Source organism: Astyanax mexicanus, chromosome 4 (assembly GCF_023375975.1).
Source record: "Astyanax mexicanus isolate ESR-SI-001 chromosome 4, AstMex3_surface, whole genome shotgun sequence".
Lineage (NCBI taxonomy): Eukaryota > Metazoa > Chordata > Actinopteri > Characiformes > Acestrorhamphidae > Astyanax > Astyanax mexicanus.
The window spans coordinates 227,150-244,487 of record NC_064411.1 but is presented as its reverse complement, the minus strand read 5'-3'; the positions used below and the strand labels follow the sequence as shown (position 1 = coordinate 244,487).

Genomic DNA, 17,338 nt, shown 5'->3' with positions numbered 1-17,338 from the left:
CTGTGTGTGTGTGTGTGTGTGTGTGTGTGTGTGTGTGTGTGTGTGTGTGTGTGTGTGTGTGTTTTGCAGTCTCTCCAAGTGTGACGATCAAGCCTGAGAACGACCTGCCCAGAGAGGGGGAGAAGTTTTACCTGCAGTGTGTGGGCTTCGGAAACCCAGAGTAAGAAACAAACAAACACACACACAGCTGTATTCAGGGTGTGACACTGTGTCTTTGCTATCGTAACGGCAGGAAAAGTATAGTGTACTAATTCTGATAATTAATCACCGGTGTGTTTTGGGTGTAACATGACCGTGAATTAGCATCAGCTAAGTGACAGGTGTGCTCTGCATTTGGCAGATTGCTATTTTAACAGCGCAGTGGGAACAGCAATGTTATTTAACTGTGTATCCTGTTCATTGTTTATTGTATTACTAGGAGGGTTTTTGGTTGGTGAATATGGCCTGCAGAGATGGACGTCTTCATATTGCTATATTGTGTTTTTATTAATATGTCTCAGACCACCTCCTTTAAGTGGTTTGAGAGATTGGATTTGTATTTGGTTTAAATTAGTGGTGTTAATTGATGAAAACAACCAAAAAATGATCAGAATAATTACAACAATATTCTGATTAACTGTGATTATTTGCACTAGTGGATATTGTGAGGATTTGATTGCATGCGTGTCAGCAATGTGTGTCTCTGTCTCTCCTCTTCACTCCTTCATGTCTGAGAGAAACTCTCAGTCATCCCTATAGATGCCCTGTGTGAGGAGGAGCCTTTCTCAGAGATGGACAGATACCGAGCTGTAGAGAGAGAGAGAGAGAGAGAGAGAGTCATAGCTTTAAAGAAAGAGTGAGAGATCTGAGCGTTTCCTGAAAGCAGCTCACGGTTGGTTGGGGTAGGAGGAGAGGGATGTCCTATTATTTTTGAACTGGTGTCTGAGTCGCTGGGTTTAAACGCGTGGCTCAGTTCTGTCGGGCTCTGTGTGACAGAAAAGCTTCCAGCAGGTTTTAAATTAGAGTCGGTTCGTATCTGAAACAAGCCCGACTCTTCCTGACTCTGGAACTGGAAGACCGTTCAGCAGCTCCGTGTCCCCGAGTGTCTGTACAATCCACTTTATCGCTCTGGCAAAAAGCAGAGACGCGACAAAATTGCACATAATCTCACAGTTTGGGTGCTAACAGGCCTGCTAGATAATCTGCAGCATGCTAACAGCCTTTAACAAGTATGAAAATGTGTTGAGCATGAAAATAAATTTTAATAAACCACTTTATATTGTTATAACAGCCATGGAATATCTCAATATTTACATTTTAGGGCACTATTAAATCATAAAGTGGAATTTGAACGTCATTTTGAGGGCACTTTAAAAACCTCAGCATTATACAGGAGTTTTAGTTTAGTTCTCCAGCACCAAGACTGGAACATTAGTAGCATTAGCCGCTAAATGTGCTAAAAGCTAGCTCTTTTGCCATTCAGAGATGAATATGTCGGACTGTAGTCTGCGTGTTTACCGTTTTAAAACAAGCTACGTGGAACAAACCAAAAGCTGATAGTGTCTTTGCTTACCGAAACACTCTGCGGCATTTACTAGCGCCAAACAGGGAGTAACTAAGAAATCAAAATCGAAACAAAACTGTTATTCTTAAAAAGTAAAACGAGAGCTGGAGTAATCTAAACAGATTTCTCTACTCAAAACTGTTTATTTGGGCAAGTAAAGCACTTCTGTTTATTTAAAGTAAGCTTAGATTTTTTAAATTTCCACTAAGGCTAAAGCATTAACATTAGCAGCTAACCGCTAGCTCTAGCCAGAGTTAGCACTAGTAATACCACCCAGGTGTTTCAGTAAGCCAGGGTGATTTTAGCTAGCGGTTTATCCCACGTAGCTTGTTTTAACACAGTAAACACACAGACTATAATCCAATATACTCACCTCTGCATGGCAAAAGAGCTAGCGCTTATTGTGGTTAGAAGCTAATGCTAATACTGTTCTAGCAGCGCTAGCCGGAGTTAGCAGCAGGCTACAGGCTGAAAATATTCACCTCTAAACACCATAATAGCTAGCGTTTAGCCTGGTTAGCGGCTAACGTTAATGCTGCTCCAGCAGTGCTAGCCAGGGTTAGCAGCAGGCTACAGGCTGATATACTCAACTCTGCCTTAATACCTGACTTCAGAATTCATACATAATGCACACTGTCGATTTTTGGGAAAATGAAAGGATTTTAGTGGCACCTTATAGTGCGAAAAATATAGGATATTAGTAAATGAAATGAAGATGATCAGACAAATCAAAACATAGACAAATCAAGACATATATCTTATCATATAAAAGCTAAGAAACACAGTTTTTTGTTCCATTTTCATATTGATTGAGTTGTTTTTGGTTTGGGGTTGTACACAGATAAAGTAAAGTTAAATAGGAATAAGAATGGAAGAATCCTTTCATACTGTTTTGTGTTTCGCACAACAAGCATTGTAATTCCGTAGTAAATCTCAGGCGAGTGCAGGGATGTGATAGCATGTCTTGTTGAAATGCCGCAGCTAATGCTGTTTGACTGCTTTCTTGGACACAGTTAAAAGTCTCTCAGTTCTGCGATCGCAATCTTTCTCTCCACCAAAACAGGACGTATATTACCTGCTAATCTCTGCCTGTGACCTCCAGCACTCTGCGTTTATCCCAGATCAGATTCACTGTGCATTTATCAGATATCTGGCTGTATTTCACCTTGTGACACAGTGTAACCTGCAGTACACTCTGGTAACGATGTCAGTCCAGACTCTTCTCTACACGAGCAAACATGCTCAATAATACATGCAGCATGCTGCATAATACATGCATAAATAGCATCCTAGCTTTACCTCAGCTGCCGGATGGGTGGGATGGTACAGGGCTGCTCACTTTAATGCTAAAAAGTTCGATGCAGTGGGAGGTCTGATATTTATATTTACAGTCACGTGATACTCCACCGAGCACCAGTTTTACACTAATCTTTATAATGTTTTATAATGCAGGGGTATATATTTTCTCTAATATGCTCCTCTGCTCCTCAGATTTCAAATCAGATCAGTCAGATTTGTGCTTAAAGTGCACATTTATGACTTTAATTTAAGTACTTTAATATGTTTAAGTTTTACCATGTTAAGTCCTAAAAGTAGATAAAGATAACCCAGATAAACAAATGAGACAAAAATATTATATATAAATATGTTCTCGTATTTTTTGCACTATAAGGCGCACCAGAAACCGTTAGTGCACCTTATGAATTCCTTATTCTTGTGTATTAAGGAGCAGTAAAGCCACTCTGCTAAAATACAGAGTTATACAGGAGTTTCAGTAAAGTTTCTCCAGCACCAAGGCTGGAGCAGTATTAGCATTAGCTGCTAACCCCAACGTTAGCTAAAACAAGCTACATGGAATAAACCGCTAGCTGATAGCGCCCTGGCTTTCCAAAACATTCAGGGTTCCTTAGTTTAGCGCTGTCAGGCGGTATTTACAAGCGCTAAGCGCTGCTAACCACGGCTAACACTGCTGCTTAGCTTAAAGTAAATAAACAGAAGCACTTTACTCAGCCAAATAAACAGTTTTCAAGACTTAACATCCAGCGCTTGTTTGACTTTTGAAAAAAAATCAGTTTTATTTGCTTAGTAGAAAAACATGATGCACCCTGTTCCTTACTAGTGTCGCTGGTGCACCTTATAGTCTATAAAATATGGTATATAACATGTTCCATTATTACATATTTGTGAGTGGCAAAAGAATATAAAGATCTGGGATTAGCAGTTAGTTTGAAGTCAGGTCTGTTCTTCACAACTACTTGTTAAAATTAATTTTTTTTACAGCTCAAAAAGACAAAGAGGTTTAAAAGCTTATGTACACTGTTTTATTTTAGCATGCTTTAACTGAGCCGTTAACCACGCACATCGTGCAGTCTGATTTAGGGTGTGTCAGTGTGCCTTTGCTATCATAACGACGGGAAAAGTACACCTTGCACAGCTCAAAAAAAAGGTATGTACTAATTTTTTACAATTAATTATTGGTGTGTTTTGGGTGTAGCAAGAAATAAACCAATCAGCGTGTCACTTGATGTTCCCTTTAAGAGCCAGGTCTGCTCTGACTTTGGCGGATTGGTATTTTAACGGCGCAGCACTTCTGCTCATCTCAGCAGGGAAAAAAATGTTCTGCTTTTTCACACTGTTATTGCTGTGTATTCTGTTTATTGTTGATGTAAAAGTTGGGCTTGTGCACTGCTGTTGACTACAGTTAACTGTTGTCAGGGTTTAAATCAGTCAGTGGTGCACCTGTGTTTTCTGCTGCCAAGATAGCAATACTCCAGATATTGATCTAAATCTAAATACACCGCACTTCCAGACCACCACACCCATCAGTGTAGATATATTCACAAGCACCAACGCTATTTTAAGGATGCAGGTAGAAGGCATAAAAATAGACTGTTGTCAGGGTGTAAGATAGCAATGAGCATCATGACGCACCTTGCACAGGTTGTAAGATAGTGTTCTAAATGTCCTTAACATTATGGTGCCCTGAATTATGGGTACCGTGTAAAAAATGTGATTCAACATGTGGAAACTGAAATTAATGTGAATTAATAGCTTTGATTTGATTTATTTGAAATGTTAAACAGTGAAACAGGTATATTATGAATTGCACTGTGTTTTTTTTTTTAATATTAGCAATTTGTGGAGCACATTTAATACAAAGAGCAGTTTTTAAATTCTTTACACTCACGACTTGTACTGTTCTGTAGCAGCAATAAAAGATAAAAATGAAGAGTCCATTTGATAAAATCGATTGAGACAATTAACATGAATAAAAGATGAAAGTTAACAGTACCAATAAAATAGACGGTGAGAATTAACTTTAATAAAAGATGAACAGTAGAACCATTAGCGTAATTAATTAACTGGGACAATATCGTAGGAAATATTAAAAATTTAAATGTAGAAATGAATTGAGAACTGAATTACAGGAGGACGGACTCTGCAGATCTGAGATCACTAATTAGAATATAGACAGATAGACAGGCAGTGAGGTATATCTGCATCTTTATATATAAATAATAGAAAAAGCACTGTAGCACTTTAATGATAAAATGTCCATTAATTAACAGTACTTATGACAGAATGTCTCAACTAATTATTTATTCACACTAGTTAAGACATTAATCACTACACATTTTATAACTAATCTGTCAAATTATTATGATTATTAAATAATACAACATGCCTAAGCAATGAAATATTATAATATTAAATAATGTCTTAAAGCTGGTGTCTGTAAGTTTTGTGATTTAGCTCCCTCTCTGGTGAGAATGGGTAATTGCACCGAGCATGCGGAAGAATCATTTTAAACTGGGCGGGTGCGATGCGGTCTCCTTTCAGAGCGGATGAATCCGATTCCAGGTTATGTTCAGTCAGAGAGAGAGAGAGAGAGAGAGAGTCAGAAACTTCACTCCTTCGCTTTTTATCTCTCTGTTTTTACTATGAGTGAATGAGCTACTGAGCTCTGAGTTTCCTCTTCTGAAGTCCCCGTTGCTCCACCAGCCGCTCGCGTTCAGTAAAACTGAGCCGGATCCTCTTTTAGAGGCTGTACGTGTGACGTGAGTACGTAAAGACGTGCAGTGATGGGAATAACGGCGTTGAAATAATCGGCTAATTACTCTGACTGTAACTATAACGCCGTTACCATTTCCCACACCACGTTACTGCACCTTACTTTAGCCGCTCTATTAACTTTTTTTTTTACAAAAGCATACCTGTCAAGTTTCACGTTTTTTTTTCTACCGTATTTTACCCCTCTTTCCTGCCGTTCTCTCTTATTAGTAAAAAATTACTATTTTTTTTTTTAAAGTAACTCAATAGATACTTTTACTGGTAAGTAGTTACTTTTATAGTGGAGTATCTCCGTTAGTAACTCTTTTTTAGTTAACTAGTAACTATGACTAATTACTTTTTCAAAGTAACGTGCCCAACACTGAACACACGTGACGTGGCCAGAAGAAGAACTTTTAGAATGAATATATTATTAGGCTTAGCAGGGATGTTGGTTCCAGCACACCGGTTCCATTAAACACTATATTTTATCTATATTCTTCTCCACTCAGAAATTATTATCTTAAATTAAAAATTTAATCTCTCTGTCTCTCTGTCTCTCTTCCAGCTGTCTTTCTTTCTTTGGTAAACTCATACTGCAGTTATTATTATTATTATTATTATTATTATTATTATTATTATTCTTTTCTGCTGTTAAATTGTGGCTGTATTCTTCTCCTATATCAGTAAGGTGCTGCTAATGGCTCTTTGATCATTTTCTTATTAAATATATTAGCTGTATATGTATAAGAGAGATATGTATGCTATTGTTTAAGGAATCTTTTGTTCTGGGGTTGGGCTTTAGGGATGAGGAGCTGCTGTAACGGGCGAGGTTAGGATTTGGGTATGAGAAGCAGGAAAAGGGAAATGGAATAGAATAAAAACATTCATAATGTGAGCATTAACATAATTAGCCTCAAAGCTGATCCTTTTAGCATGTTATTCACTTGTATTATCATGCATTAATGAATCAGACGTGGAGCATCTGTCTGTGTGTGTGTGTGTGTGTGTGTGTGTGTGTGTGTGTGATTCTGCTCTCATCTCAGTCACACTTTCCCATCACTCCACTCCATTTCAGGTGTCACTCCAGTTTTTGTATTACAGCTGAATGACACTTGCGTTACGAAGCAAGTAATGGAACTCGATTTGGAAAAGAGAGGAAGAACCTCGTCAAACCCTCCGAGGCTCAGCTGGAACAAAGCGTTTCCAAGATAAATAAATAAATAAATAAATAAATAAATAAATAAATAAATAAATAAGCTGTATATTCTTATTTTTAGCCCATAAGCGCGACGCTTCTAATTGCCCACCGAAAATTACAGCTCACCAAATTACATGCTTGAATTTTTAGATATTGTCTGCTCAGCTGACGTCAAGTATGAGCACAGCGCAGAGCATGCTGGGATGTGTTTTTTTTCTGAGCCGCTGAGCTCTGAAGGCTGCAGCTGGAGCCCCTCGCTGCTGAAGGCGAAGGGGTTATGCAGCTTGCCATCAGCTGCCAGAGCCCTGAGAGAGTACAATTGGTCTGTTTCCCCTCAATACTTCTAGGGTGATGTGGATCAGCGGGAGGCGTCTGTGAGCTGATGTATCAGAACTGAGTCGCTGCGCTGTCCTCCTAAAAAAAAATAAAATTAGATTAAAAAAAAAAAAGTTTACTTGCACTTAAAAATACCATTAGTTATAAGCTACAATCCAGCTCTTTTTAATCAGATTTCTTGTATGTGGTGAGGGTAGGCGGCAACGTGTAGGGTACGTAGCTATGCATAGGCTACATGGCTACATGAAGGTTACATGGCTACTCATAGAGTACCTGGCTAACATAGAGCAAGTGGCTAATTTGATTGACAGCTCTGTATGAGTTAGCTAATGTGTTGTTAGTAGCTGGGTGTAGGCTACGTGGCTATGTGCAGGGTACAGTGTGGATTTAATGCAGAAGCATAAATTGGCCGTAAGGATTATACAGTGGTGGGCGGCGACCTTTTAAACCGACTCTCCTACTGGTTGCCCGGTGTCGTACAGAAAACCTCTGATTGACCCTTCTGCCTCTGATGCCCCGCCCACATGCGCTCGTTAACGCTCATTAAGTGAATATGCTGAGGAGGTGGGAGACCTGCTGACACTGAATCTGACTGTAGTCTTTAAAATACTGCTGATTAGGCAACAGCTGAGCAAAGATGATTGACAGCTCCCGGCCCAGCCCTCCCAGCCTGCCCCACAGCAGCACTGAGCACAAAAGAGGAGTGAGTGAATCCGTCCTCTTTAAGTATATACAGTAGCTTGCAAAAGTATTCATACCCCTTGATTTTTTTTAACATTTTGTCAACAACCGCAAAATTTAAAAAATGTGTTAGAGCGTCCAGCTGTGTGTAATTTAGTCTCAGTATAAATAAATACAGCTGTTCTGTGAAGACCTCAGTGGTTTATTACAGAACAGCATCATCGATTTAAACCTATAGTTACTTACTCAAGATAGCTAACGCTAACTAGCTCTGTAAACAGAAGCAGTAAACAGAGCTGTTAGCTCCTCCTGCTTAGCTATAGCTCATAATGCTGTAGCCCGGGTTCAGCTCCGCCTCTGAGCCGAGGTGGGTGAGGCCATGTAGTCTCTGATTGATGTAGACATTCTAACGTCTCTCTGATCAACTCGTATTTCTGAGGATTTTCTTTTACTATCTACTGCAGACAATGGAGGTTGAGAAACAGGTTTATACGCAGCATCATATACAACTCTTATTGTTATTGGCTGCTGGTTGAGTTCTCTGGGTTGGTGTTGGTGAGGTTGTGAGTGGGTGGGCGCAGGGCTCTGTAAGGGGCTGATTGCGTGTGATTGGTTGATGTAAGGCGCAGTTGTAGTTAAGTAGGGTAGGATAGGCTATGATTAATTAAGATTAGGCTGAGGGTGAGTTATATTTACCTCAGTATGTCCTTTGCGGTTGTATCTACAGGCCCTCCGACTGTGCGCTGCTGCTTCTGCTGCTTCTGTTGGTGATGATGGAGGTGAACGTGTTGATGCTCAGGGCTGAATGTAATTGTATATCTCCCCCTGCTGGTGCAGTATAGCATTACAGGTCATTACCAAATACGCAGCCCATTAGTGCAGTGTGGAGTGCTATTCTACACCCATTACACAGGAGGAGGAGGAGGGGGGGTGCAGGTTATCATATCTCTCACTGCCCTCTCACACATTCTGTACACACACACACACACACACACACACACACACACCCACACACACACACACACACACACACACACATACATACAATCAAACACACACACACCCACACACACACATTCTGTATACACACACACACACACACACACCCTCACACACACACACACATACACACACACACACATACACACACATACACACAATCAAACACACACACCCACACACACACATTCTGTATACACACACACACACCCTCACACACACACACACACACACCCACACACACCCTCACACACACACACACACACACATACACACACACACACACAATCAAACACACACACACACCCACACACACCCTCACACACACACACACACACAATCAAACACACACACACACACACACACACATTCTGTACACACACACACACATACACACCCTCACACACACACACACACAGACACACACACACACACGGTTCTCTCTCACACATACAAAGAACACAGTGTCTCTCTCTTCCTCATCCTTCCTCTCCCTATCTTTCTTTTTCATCCTTCTCTCTTCCTCATCTCTCCATTACTTTCACCCTCCTTCTCCATTTCTCTCCCCCTTTTTCTTATATTCTCTTTCCCTTCTCTCTCTTCTTCTCTTTTGCCCTTTTATAACCTCTCTGTCTCTCTTTCCCTCGCTCTTCTTCTCTCTTTCTACTCTTTTACTTCCCATTTCTCTCTTTTTCCCTCCCTCTCTTCTTCTCTCTTGCTGTTTATACACTCCCCATCTCTCTCTTTTTCCCTCTTTCTCTTATTTCCTGTCTTCTTCTCTTGCTCCTTTTTACTCCATCTATATATCTCTCTCTCTCTCATTCCCTCTCTTCTTCTCTCTTTTTAAACTCATCACACTCTTCTTTTTTAATTTCTCACTCTGCTTTATCTTGTCTTTCTCCCTCTTGCTCTCTCTCTCTCATTCTCTCCCTTGGTTTCCCTCTCTTTCCTCATCTCTCTTTCAACCCTTTTCTTCTCTTTATTTCAATCTCTTGATTCCTCTCTCTCTCCTCGTCCCAAACTTTCTCTTTACATCTAAATGATGCCCTAATCTCTTGATCTGGGTTATCTGTGTCTGTGTGTGTGTGTGTGTGTGTGTGTGTGTGTGTGTGTGTGTGTGTGTGTGTGTGTAGTGTGTGTGTGTGTGTGTGTGTGTGTGTGTGTGTGTGTGTGAGAGAGAGAGAAAGCTTCCCCCTCTCTCTGTACAGGGACACTAAGACTCTCTCAGCTGTCTGGCTGTCATATGCCTTCCATGCATGTATTAGCATTCATCTCACTTTTTTAACACACACACACACACACACACACACACACACTACACACACACACACACACACACACACACACACACACACACACACACACACACACACACACACACACACTACACACACACACAGAGAGAACTAAGCTCTGACAGGCCTGTTTTATTAGGACTGAGCTGTTTACCGTACTTATTATTTGGTAATTTATTGCTGCAGATTTGACTCCAGACGCCTGAAAGATGTTGGATTTTAGACAAAAATGCAAATCGGTTTCTTGTCAAAATGGCAAATTAAATACCTTATTTATCAAGAATGAACACTGTGTTAACATTAGGCTCCAACATCAGATCATACCTGTCACGTTTTGGATTAAAAAATAAGGAAAAATTTCAGCCAAACCGAGGTTCAGTATCCCTTACATTTAAAGACAGGTTTACAAGAAATCTAAAATAACCTGTGAACCATCTGTGAACCTATAGACTGTGTATAGCTGGACAGAGCATCGTCTCTCAAAAGTGAAGCCACCACAGGTCGGGCGCCCCCTGCTGTTCGGTTGCAGAAAGCTGTGTAACTCCACCCATCCCCATAGGTTTCAATGTTAAAACAGAACAACTTTCAATCACGTTTTTTTCTAATATACTGTAATTCTACCTCCTTTATTTAAATGCAGCAGCTAGTGTAACCTCTGCTTATATTGTTAAATTTTTATATCCCCACAGAATTCGTTTTTTAAAACGTTATTCAGCTCTATTTTAAAAAGGTGTGGTTATTGTAAAAGGGCTGGTTATGGGCGGGACCAATAACAGACCGTCAGCTCCGCTCCGCTCCGCAGCCTGTGACCTCGAGGCAGCCCTCAGGGGCGGGGTTATTTAAATGAGTAGGCGGTCTCTCCACAGTCTTTCTCCCTCCTCTGGTCTCTACTGCGCTCTACATACTCGGGTTTCAGGATCGCCAACATGGAGGAAGATTTTGGCTTCATTTTCATTAAATGAATGGGAACGGAGACACAGCGTCCATCTTTTTTTACAGTCTCTGTGTGAACTACTTACACACTACAAATAGACAATCAGAATCTGGTCTACCTTTGTTGACACAGTTCAGACATTCCTACGTATGTAGTAGTTCTTATAATTAAGCAATAATACACTGGAGGTTTGTGCTATACTGTGTAATATTGGCACTAGTTTAGCGCAGCAGTGCCAATATTACACATTATAGCACGAGAACCTTGAGTGTAATATTGCTTAATTATTCCACAGTTCCATTATCACTGTTTATTAAAAGATTTTGAGGTAAAGAGGAGGAGAAAATAGGATCTGTTTGGTTATAAAAAAACGGTTTCGAAAAAAAATATTTTCAGCTCCCTGATCATATAGGACACTTTATTGTTATATCATAATAATTACAGACTGTAGTTCTGTATCTGTTTCTCTGTATACTTTATTATTATCCACCTTTCAACCTGTTATTTAATAATCAGGACCCACAGGAGAGAAAACCACCACAGAGCAGCTATTATTATTATTATTATTATTATTTATTTATTTATTTATTTTTTATTATTATTATTATTTGAGTGGTTGAGTAGTAGCACCTTGAAAAAGTAATCCGATTACTGATCACTGCATTACTCCTTTAAAAAGTAAATTACAGTTTATAGTTTGCAAAAGTATTCATACCCCATGAACTTTTTTTCATATTTTGTCACATTACAAGCACAATCATAAATATATTTTTAAATTAGAATTGAATGTGAACGACCAACACGAAGTGGAATATAATCGTGAAGTGGAAAGAAAACACTATTTTACAAATAATAAAAAAACTGAAAAGAGCAGTGTGCACTGACATCACTGGTGGTGGGTGATTATTCTCAACGCTGATCAGCATGCTGGCGGTGTGTGTTGTGTATTGTGCGGGAGTGTGCTGTTTACATTAAAACTTGGATGTTCGGATGATTAAACTGCATTAATCTGATTATGAACTGGTTTTATTAGTGCATGTAGAAGCACTCACTGTAGCTAACGGCTGCGTCTTATAAATGTTTGGACATGTGAGCTGCTGTAATATCGATCTCTCTCTCTCTCTCTCTCTCTCTCTCTCTCTCTCTCTCTCAGGCCCACACTCTTCACCTGGAAGAAGAAAGAAGGAGAGCTCCCCCCGCAGGTGAAGGCCGACGGCGCGTTCCTGCGCTTCGAGGCTCTCAACAAATCAGATAACGGAGCTTACCTGTGCCAGACGGACAACGGCATCGGCGAGGGCGAGCAGGAGTACACGCTGCACGTGCAAGGTAACGAAAGAGCGTGAGAGCTTTAGAGAATGCAGGATACTCTTTCACTTTTCTTTGTTGTAATTTTTTCTTTCTGCGTTGAAAAAAGTGCTGCACTGAATGAAGTTCATTCATAGAGACAGATCATTTCCACACCAATCAAATCATGATCATGATTTTACAGTAACCTGTCCATGCTCCGCCCACAACTACTTTCTCTCCAACAAAAGCTGTCAGTTCTACCCACTAACTAGCTCCTCCCCTGTTTCTCAGTGGTTCACTATGTGTCCTAATGAATGGATTGAGCTAGTTTGTTGAAGTGGTGCCCATTACTTTCTGGCACAGATGCACACACAGTTGGTCTAGTTCATGTAGAGAAAGCATTGCCAATAGAATAGGACTCTCTGTATCAGATGAACAAATGTGAACCTATTAGAAACCATGTCTAGTGCCAGGTCTAGTCACTTCCAGTTAAGAAAAAAAGAATTCAGAATTAAAGGATAAAATTTTAAGCAGTCAATTAAAAAAAGATAAATGATTAGAATAATAGAAAAAAGCAAACAGAAAAAAATATAGAAGACTAAAACATGTAATTACTGTATTTTTTGCTTATTTTATTATAACACTTAAAATCCTTTAATTTTCCCAAAAATCATCAGTCAGGTATTTAGAAGCATTAAAGTCACTCTGCTGAAGTACAGATTTATACAGGAGTTTCAGTTTAGTTCTCCAACACAGAGACTGGAGCAGGATTAGCATTAGCTGCTAACCACGCTAGCTCTTTTACTGTTCAGAGGCGAGTATTATCAGCCTACAGTTTGCTGTGTTTACCGTGTTAAAACGAGCTACGTGGGATGAGCCGCTAGCTAATATCACCCTGGTTTACCGGAACACTCACTTACTAGCGTTAAGAGCTGCTAACTGTGGCTAGCACTGCTGCTAATCACGCTAAAATACTGTAAATCTAAGCTTTCCATAAATAAACAGAAGTGTTTTACTCACCCAAATAAACAGTTTTCAGGAGAGAAATCTGTGTAGATCAACATCCAGCACTAGTTTTGTTTATTTGACTCCCCCCGGCAGCGAGACCTGCTAAAATTAGAAGGAAAACATGGCGACACCCCTGTTCCTTACTAGTGTCGCTTAAAATGCACCTTATATTTCAGCGTGCCTTACTGTATGTATTAAAAATCGTCCAGAAAATAGACGTTTATTGATAGTGCGCCTTATAATCCAGTGCACCTTATAGTATGTAAATAAAATAAAGGTAAAAAGGCTAAAATATAAAATGTTAAATAAAATGAATAAAAGGACCAAATAAATTAAAACGTGGAAGAAAAAAAAATGAAACAGTTACAGACTGTCTGAAGGTGCTTAGAAACTAAAGATTTTAAATTGTTTAGTGATTTTTAAACCATATTGGTTATCGCCCAGATTTGACTGACTTTGTGCTGCATGATGGCGGAGGGGGAGGGCCACAACAAAACCCCGCCCACATTAATCGTATCACCTCCCCTGCCAGAACATATACAGTAACTCCAAAGAGAACTCCAAGACCCTTATAGTAACTAGCCCCACCTCCAGCCCCGCCTCCAGCCCCGCCTCCACATAAATTATAAGAGAAATCCCACCACAAGCTCTGAAATGTTGTTACATTACTTTGGATAGGTTGAAAGTTGAATGGTGTTGAATAAGTATGACACAACAACCTCACAACAGTTGCTATGGAAGAGCACATTTGTGGGCGGAGCTTGGCGGGATCAGTTGTGTTGCTGTAATGTGATTTGTTTGTGTGGAAATGAACAGGCTTTGATCTGCTAAATTCAGCGCATCACTTTCTTCAATCTGCTTCTTTTGTCAACTTTTGCTTTCGTTCTTTCTTTTCTGAATTTACGTTCCTTGTTTCTTTCTTTCTCTTTCTTTCTGACACACGGTATGTTTACGTTTTCCGCTTTTTTTCCTCTGCCCCGCCCCCATCCACGTCAATCACCGTATCTCTAAAACCCCACCCTTTTTCATTCGTGCTTATGGCCATGTTCCAAGACGAGGAGGATTCCAACCTCCTCTTCCCCACTTTCACTTCTCCTCCTTCAACTCTCTCCTCCTTTCCCTTTTCCTCACTCTCTCCCTCCTCTATCCCTCCACAACCTTCTACCTTTCCCACTGACGACTCCTCCACTTCTCCTTATCCAAGCCTACCCTCATCTCTTCCTCCGTCCACTGTTTACTCTTCTACTCCTACTTCTTCTTCTTCTTCTTCTCCTCCTTCTCTCCTGCCGACTTCCTTCTCTCCGTCTCTTCCTGGTTCCACCTTCCCTCCCTCCAAATTTCCCTCTACCACTCTCTCCAACTCCCTCTTTCCTGACCTCTCTCCACCCAGTGCTTCTTCCTCCCCTGATTCCCCTCCCAGTCCTCCTCCCTCCTTCCCTTCTTCCCCTGCTCCCTCGCTCCCTCGCTCCACCCTCACTCCATCCGCGGTTACTCAGCAGAATGGAGTGTCCATTACAGGTAATTCATTTAATTCATTAACGACCATTTACACACATAACACACACACACACACACACACACATATATGCAATATATATATATACACTCAAAAGTTTGGACACACCTCTTCTCATCCAGTTCATGGGTTTTCTTTCTTTTTATGATTTTTTACAATAACAGTTTACAGTCTCTTTGTAGTTCTATAATTACAGATTGTAGTCCTGTTATAATGATATGACATTCCACAAGCAGTCCCCTGAGGTAAAAGCTTTATGATTAATTTACATACCGCTGTCCCATGACTTTTGGCATTCCGTGTAATGTGTACTTTTACGACTTCTGGACGTTTGGTCTTCATGTGAACAATATTAAGAGATGGAGGTAATATAACTAAACGCATTAGTTAAAATAGAGATCAAGGGTCCTATCGTACTCCCGTACTTGTTGCTATCTTACACCCCGTTAACAGTCTATTTTCATGCCTTGCGTCAGAATGGGTCAGAATTAGGTGTATTTACGCCAATAAACGTGTGTTCAGGTAAATTTCAGGTAAAAATGCTGGCGGTGGGAAATAGAGGTGCGCCATTGATTGATTAAAAGCCATGCAGGAACACCTTGCATGCATTCACCTTGCTCGTTAAATACACACGGACGCCAAGCAGAGTGCATACCAGCTTTTACATCAATGATAAACAGAATAAAGAGTAAAATATAATTACTGTTCCCTTAAATGAGCTGCTGGTGTTTTTTCACAGTGTGAACGAGCAGCTCGGTAGCCTCTTAAAGGGAATGAAAACTGGCACTCTGATTGGTTTATTTCACGTTACGCCCAAAACACACCCATGATTAAGTAACAGAATTAGTACATACCTTTTGCATGTTTTAAAACCAAATTATTTGTGCCTTCGTGCCCTTTTCCAGCTGCATGATGGACCGATGTGCTATAGATCACTAAAATAGGGCCCCAAATAACCATTAATAAATAATAAGTGAAATTATACCATTCATTAATTAATGATTATAAAACTACAGGTTCCACATGGTTTATATTGAAAGAATGATTTAGAAAATGTTTTAGGCTAGTTTTAGTGTTAATATTAGTCGTTTAAAAAGTTTGAGCAGGCGAATATTAATCTCTATTCAGTGTAATAAGCGAGTGGCCGCAGCTCTCGCGCTGGATGTGTGTGTGTGGGTGTGTTCTGCGCGAGAGCGAGGCAGAGATATGTACTTATCTTCAGAGCGGAGGGAGAGGATGGCACTGTAATAACAAGCACCTAGCGAGCGTGGCATCTGCTGCCTGATACGGCAATAATGCAGGATTTAACACCCCACTCGTTACAAAGCCAAGATTATCCTGCAGACACAATCTGACATAACACCTAGCTTTTACTACATGGCTTACCAAAGCTCTGGCACCACACACAGCAACATTTGGTCTGCTTATTTCATTATATAGCCACAATTACTAACGCTGGTGATGGAGGACAGAGTGGCACTCCAGAAAGTCTTATCCTGCCAAGAGAAAGCATCTTAAATTCAGGCTGTAAATTCAGTATAGAGTAAGACTGATGTTTCAGCCACTTACGATCCCCACCGATTACCCCAATAGTTTTCATGATTTTTCCTTTATAAATCATTGTTTTTTTGCAGATCAGCAACTTCAGTTAAATATATCATATAGCAGATGATCCCAGTGAACTTGCATAATTTAGTTTTTAAGAATTATTGCACACTTCCTGTAAATCCTCAAATATCAAATATGTGTTCATCTGCTATATGATATACAGTATTTAACTGAAATTGATGATCTGAACAACCAATGATTTATAAAGAAAAATTATTTAAAATTCTGAATGTAATTCTCTAATTGTTCTCTAATTAATTAGATAGAAGAGAATCTGTTGAACAGAACATCTATAAGTCCTGCTCTCCACAAATCTGAAGTGTGTGATTGTGAGGTGACAAAATGTGAAAAAGTTCAAGGGGTATAAACACACACACACACACACACACACACACACACACACTAATCTCCAAAGCAACATGGACACACTAAACTCAACCCAAGGAGTCATCTGTTTTCATCATCTCTCTTTGTTCCTTTTTTCTCCTCGCACTTCTTCACATCATCTGATCCTCCACTTATGTGGCACCTCATCAATCAATCCATCCATTTATCCATTCATCCATCCATTCAACCATTCATCCATCCATTCATCCATCCTTCCATCCATCCATCCTCTTTATGACGAAGCCACAGACAACGCAGGTATTGCAGGTATTGTCTCCAGTCACCTGTTTGTTTGTCTGGATATTTCTCACTGTTTCTTTCTCTCTCTCTTTTCTTTTCTTTTATTATTTCTCCTCTTTTGTGTCCCTCTGTTTCTGTTTCTTTATTATTCTTCGGTGTGTGGCGGGGAGAGCGAGCGGTAGGACTTAATAAAAATAATTAATTTACCTAAACTATGTAAATACCTTAGTTACCCTTACACCAGTGCAGCCAA

The 17,338-nt window shown here is 40.0% G+C and overlaps 1 protein-coding gene across 6 annotated transcripts in view; it reads left to right on the top strand.

Annotated features, from left to right (window-relative positions):
• Window positions 1-17,338, top strand: part of cadm3 (cell adhesion molecule 3) — a 201,313-nt gene that overhangs the window by 152,677 nt on the left and 31,298 nt on the right. The window contains exons 7-10 of one of the 6 annotated variants that reach the window (XM_049476519.1): window positions 70-160; window positions 12,193-12,365; window positions 14,388-14,852; window positions 17,089-17,103. In XM_049476519.1, coding sequence (XP_049332476.1) covers window positions 70-160; window positions 12,193-12,365; window positions 14,388-14,852; window positions 17,089-17,103 — 744 coding nt within the window. Of the gene's footprint in view, window positions 1-69; window positions 161-12,192; window positions 12,366-14,387; window positions 14,853-17,088; window positions 17,113-17,338 lie in introns of all 6 variants that reach the window. The other 5 variants (XM_049476518.1, XM_049476523.1, XM_049476521.1 and 2 more) reach the window with 5 other exon arrangements.